Source organism: Cheilinus undulatus, linkage group 2 (assembly GCF_018320785.1).
Source record: "Cheilinus undulatus linkage group 2, ASM1832078v1, whole genome shotgun sequence".
Classification (NCBI taxonomy): domain Eukaryota; kingdom Metazoa; phylum Chordata; class Actinopteri; order Labriformes; family Labridae; genus Cheilinus; species Cheilinus undulatus.
The window spans coordinates 17,094,969-17,100,661 of record NC_054866.1 but is presented as its reverse complement, the minus strand read 5'-3'; the positions used below and the strand labels follow the sequence as shown (position 1 = coordinate 17,100,661).

Genomic DNA, 5,693 nt, shown 5'->3' with positions numbered 1-5,693 from the left:
TTTGTGAACTGGTCCCAATTTCTTTTTTTTTTTTTTGTTGTTTTTTTTTTTAGCTGGTGACATTCAGCAATTAGGATAAGACACTTACTTATTTAAGCTTTACTGTAAAGTGTTTTCCTCCTAATATATATATATATATATATATATATATATATATATACACACACACACATATATATATATATATATATACACACACACACATATATATATATATATATATATATACATATATATATATATTTCATACATTTGTATTTTATATATGTTTATACATTTGCTTTAATTAAGTTCAAATTGTGCTTAAAATTAAAATTTTATTGAGAATTATTTTATTTCATTAAGCATAGTTCAGTGGATTAGGTTCACTGCAGACAGTTGGTGTTCATTGGCTTCTAGTAAAAGGCAGACCCTTATAAAATGTTTTCTGTGAACAGGTTTGTGTAGTGGTTATGTATTCTCTCTGTTGTGTGATGTACCAGCCTTAGAAGAATATTAGGTGTCTCACAGCTATTCATGTGGTAATAAGCTCAAGAAACATCTAACAAATAATTTAGGTTACTGTTTATTGAGCTACACCACTATAATCAATATAGTGCAGCTACAATTTAAGCTTGTAAAACATAACATTTTGAGCCTGGAGTACTCTACAACAAACCAATAGCGTCACAGAAATTTCTGATGTTGAATTTCAAGATTCTTACAAACATATGACTTTGATAAGATACTCCTTTGAGCACAAAAAATGACATTTTTAAATTTCTGACTGAGTTAACTACAAATCAAACTATCATGCAGACTGCCAACAGTACATAGACTGCACTGCTCATGTTGTCAGGGGGCAATCATGTTACACAGTTCTGGCCTAAGGTGCCAGTTCCAGGGAAAACTTAAAAAAAAGCATATTATAGACATTATTTACAGAATCAAAATTGCAAATACATGCAAATTATACCATAAAAGCAAGCACATCTGCACTCAAAAGGCTAGAGACCACTTCTATGAACTGTGCACAAAGGTTTTCTGTTCAAAGTTTGATCATTTTCTTCATTTTGCTGTCCAATGAGTTTGCATAAAAAACAACCTAATTCCTGAATTAAAAACATAAAATTGTCATCCTTTTCAGTAGTTTTAATACAGGAGTATAACATTTAAGATTCAATCACAAGACTGAACAATAAATACATTTTGGCACTTAACATGAAAGAAGCAAAAGTTTGACATTTTCTCGTCCTTGTGCATAACAGGACCAGCCTCCTGTTTGAAGCTTGCCCCACCCCTCTATATTATATTTAACCAGTTAGGGCATGCAGTTTTTATGAGGTGGGATCACATCTTGAGCTCAGAGAAAAATACATTTTACTTTCATTATTTGATAAGATTTTGTACCCAAGGCCATTGATAGGGGGTAAAGCTTTCTGGGGCCCAGCATCATGGAGGTTTGCAAAGACCTGATCCATCCCAAATTTAAGCAAAATATCACATCTTATTTTAAACCAAAATACCCACAATAACTTATGAAGGAAACAAGGAATACATTTTTGTGTTGCTTTGCTTTGTAATGTAAAACATGTCTTCTTAATATGGTTTGGGCCGTAACTTGAGTAATATTAGCATTGTGGGTGGGCTCATTTGACTAGGACAGTAATGTTGGTGTGTATTTGGCCACATTACGACCTGCAACATTTTTCAGTCCCCTCTAATGTCAGAGCATTTATGAGGTCAGGCACTGATGATGATGGACAAGAAGGCCTAACTTGCAGTTTCCATTCCATTTCATCCCAAAGGTGCTTGATGGGGTTGAGGTCAGGGCTCTAAGTCGGCAAGTTCTCCCACAATGAACTCATCAAACAATGTTTTAAAGTTTTTGCTTTGTGCACTGGGGCATGGTTATATTTGAGTTGAAAAGGGCCTTCTCCACACTGTTGTCACAAAGTTGGAAGCATTGTGTTGAAGCATTGAGACTGCCCCTTACATTAAGATAAGGGGTCAAGCTTCAACCCTGGACCATTATCCCTCCTCCACCAAACTTGACAGTTGGCACAGTGCAGTCAGGCAGGTAACGTTCTCCCGGCATCCACAAAACTCAGACTTGCCCATCTGACTGCCAAACAGAGAAGCATAGTTTGTCGCTCCACATAACATGTTTTCACTGCTCCACAGTTCAGTGTTGTTGTACTTTACACCACTTCATCTGATGCTTGTCATTGGACTTGGTAATGTGAGGCTTGCATGCAGCTTCTTGGTCATGAAAACCCATCCATGAAGCTCCTGCCACAGTTTTTGTGCTATCAGTGGAAGTTCAGAACTCTTCAGCTATGGAATCAGTGGAGCGCTGGTGACTTTTATGCACCCTGCACCTTAACAGCCATCGAGCCAGCTCTGTGATTTTACATGGTTTCCCGCTTCGTGGCTGAGTTGCTGTTATTCCAAAACATTTCCACTTTTGAATATTACCACTTACAGTTCACTGTGAGATATCCAGCAAGGGATGAAATTTCAAGAACCATCCTGTTGCAAAGGTAGCATCCATCACAGTACCACACTTGAAGTCACTGAGCTCTTCAGAACGACCCATTTTGTATCACAAATGTTTGAAAATGGAGACTGCATGGCTAGGTGCTTGATTTTATGCACATGTGGAAACGGGTTTGATTGAAACACCTGTTCAATTAATAGGTGTGGCCAAATATTTTTGTCCATATACTGTATGTCCTAGTCACCCTGAATTCACCTGAAATTATTATTTACTTCATTAGCTTGATGCTAACTCAGAATGGAATTTGCCTTTGGCTGACTAAAAATGTCAGAACTATAAATGCGGTAATTTTAACTTAAAAAACTGATTATTTTCTTATCAATATTAAAATAAGATTCTAAGTTCTGCAATCAGTAACATTACTGTTGTATGAATAGTAAACAGTTCTGGCCTGTCTGCTACAACTAAATTTAGCTTAGATGATCAAAGGGGTGACACCTGTGACTCATTACACTGAAGTAGTGTATGAAGAAGATGCTAAGGTGCTTGGGTGGGAAAAATAGCCAACTGTTGGCTGCTACCATAGACTGTAAAAAGAACTGGACATAGCCTGTGTGACATCAGCCGTTTGATTACAACAGGCGGACTCAATGAGCCAGTCCACGGCGTCTTCTGTATTGAAATCGCTGTCTCAACCTAACTTTGGATCAACCTAACAGCCCTCCGACTAAGCTCGACTTCCTGTCAGCTAGCTAGCTAGCATTCTGGTTGACAGAAACGTAGTTTCTGTCTGTCGAGCAATCAGTCAATCAAATGAGACGCAGTGAAGTTTTTCCTAAATATAATCTAAACGATTGTGGTACAAAAAAATTCACCCTCAGTACAGTGAGCGCACATGAAGACATTAGCTAATGAGACACGTTTGGTTTTTTGAACCACGATGTAAACCAGTTTATTTCTAGCGTAAAAACTGTCCGTTTAACAGGTGTCCAGAAGGCACTTTAGGTGTTCCTACAGCCAGCCTCAAGTTGACACTCCTATTGCAATTTCTTTTGCACTACTGCATTGGCTTCATTTTTCAGGACCAGGATTACCACCTGGTTCTGACTGTCAAGCTATCTGTCAATCAAGTGAGAGGAGCCAATCAGTGCGCAGTGAGGTTTTTCCTAAATATAATCGAAACCATTTTTTTCTAGTGTAAAAAAAACAGCTTTTTAATGTGTTGTGTGGGGACTTCTGGTGTTCCTGCAGCCAGCCCCAAGTGGACACTCGCGATATTGCATTTTTATTTTACACTTCCGCTATTCCGTTTCTAAGGACCGGAGGTTGCCGCTTGGGTTGCTACTCTAGTTTCCAGAGTTGGCTGTTAAAAGCCATTTTAACCTTAATTTTATCACGTTGCAACAAGAAGGTGGGCTTACCCCTACAAGTCCATTAACTCATTAATGCCAGCTATCCTCGAATTTGAATGTAAACAAGTAAAACCTAACAATAACTTAAGTTTAAAAAGCATGTAAATAACACTAAATAAGTACAGCATACTGCCTGAATCATTTTGTTGTGGTTATGTGGCTTACTTGAGTAAAGAAACGCCAAGCAACATAAGTTAGCTTAATATTATTTTTATACAGCCAATATTCTACATACTGATTCCACAACGAGGCTTTCCAGGACCATACGAATTTAAGTCATCATGCTCAGATGTGTTTGTGCGTAAATAAGCAACGCATCATTAACATGTCTGGTTATGGTGAGGCATCGAGTGTCGGAGCTGAGAAATTTGGCGTTGCTACTCTGCAGCCTCTCTCTCTCTCTCTCTCCATCACCCAGTGAGAGGACTTTAGATCACGTGAACTCGCCGCGCGCCCCCTAACAGTTGAACAGAGGGTGCAATACATAATTCAGTCCCAGCACGGGAACACCCCACAGTCTCACCACCTCTTCTGTCAAAACGAGGAGCTGCTACAGCCTCTACTCAAACCCCGGGGGATCGAGACACCGACGCGGCAGTTCTGCTCCGGAGCGGATGGAGGATCAACCTTGAAGAAAGGACGAGGGCGGTGTTTGTTGCAGGTTTAGCATGACTTCCAGCAGCCGAGGAACAACAGACTGTAAGCAGCGATCTCCAGGAGACGTAAACATTGCCATGCCCTGCTTCATGCGCCACCTCCTCCTGCCATCCTCCTCCTCCTCCGCTGGTCCAGGACAGAGGGAGCTTTTTTAGGGGGAACAGAGGGGAAGAACGACGCTGTTGTTGGAGGTAGATATTTTGCAGACGTGGTGAAGTTGTGTTCGGGATAGGAGGCTGCAGCGGGCCACAGTCTGCACTCTGAGTGTCCTGCATCCTGACTTTGCTGTGTCCGTGTTGTGCGGCCATGCTGCAGGCAGCATCCTCCGACCTGTTCCCGACTTGAGCTGTTCTCTTTGGGATTATAAACAACTTCCTACAAGCAGAAAACTCCCTGCTCCTCCTCTTTATGCTTTCAAGTGGCCTCTGGGATTATTAACAGATCTGTTCTATTCGAAGTGATAATGAACATTTTTTAAAGTAATTACTTTCCCCTCAAAGCTTCACTTTTCAGCCCAGGACTGTATTTTCATTTAAAAAATGTGAGCAGCTGTAGACATTTTAATGAGCAAAACATCTCCAACATTAATCAGACCTCCTCTGCATGACTCCTCAGTGGGACCAGTGTCGTTATTATCACAGCTCATCTTAACGCAGCACCATGGGGGCAAAGCAGACCAAAGGCCAGGAGCCAGGAGCCAGCCCACAGCACAGCTGGAAGCGGACTCCCACCAAGGAGCGGGGTGACATCTTGGCCTCACTCATGCTGAAGTCAGGGGACCGGCTGAACCGTGGTGGGACGCCTCCGCCGCCCTACCAGCGCCGTATCGGCATGATCCAGGAGATGATGCTTATGGCCAAACAGGGCAAACAGGACGAGGCCACAGAGATGCTCAAGACCCTCAGACAGGTAGCTGCTTAATGTGTCTGTGTTTGTGTTGGGTAGGGAGTCACGGGTTCGCAAAGCCAGTGGGGTTTATGGGGGGGCCCTCTAACCAGTGCTCATCACCCTTTTATTATAAATACACCAACAGCAACCATAAAAATGGCAGAAATAGTTTATACGATACTATGGCTCAAGACTGAGCTGATGAAGTTAGTATGCTAACTGCTAACTTGTACAGTTTACTTCAGCTTTGGTGTCGT

The 5,693-nt window shown here is 41.2% G+C and overlaps 1 protein-coding gene across 1 annotated transcript in view; it reads left to right on the top strand.

The window, feature by feature from the left end:
• The first annotated feature begins 4,413 nt into the window (after nucleotides 1–4,413).
• Nucleotides 4,414–5,693, top strand: part of lrrc75a (leucine rich repeat containing 75A) — a 93,050-nt gene continuing 91,770 nt past the window's right edge. The window contains exon 1 of the mRNA XM_041814023.1: nucleotides 4,414–5,457. Coding sequence (XP_041669957.1) covers nucleotides 5,209–5,457 — 249 coding nt within the window. The 5' untranslated portion in view covers nucleotides 4,414–5,208. The remainder of the gene's footprint in view (nucleotides 5,458–5,693) is intronic.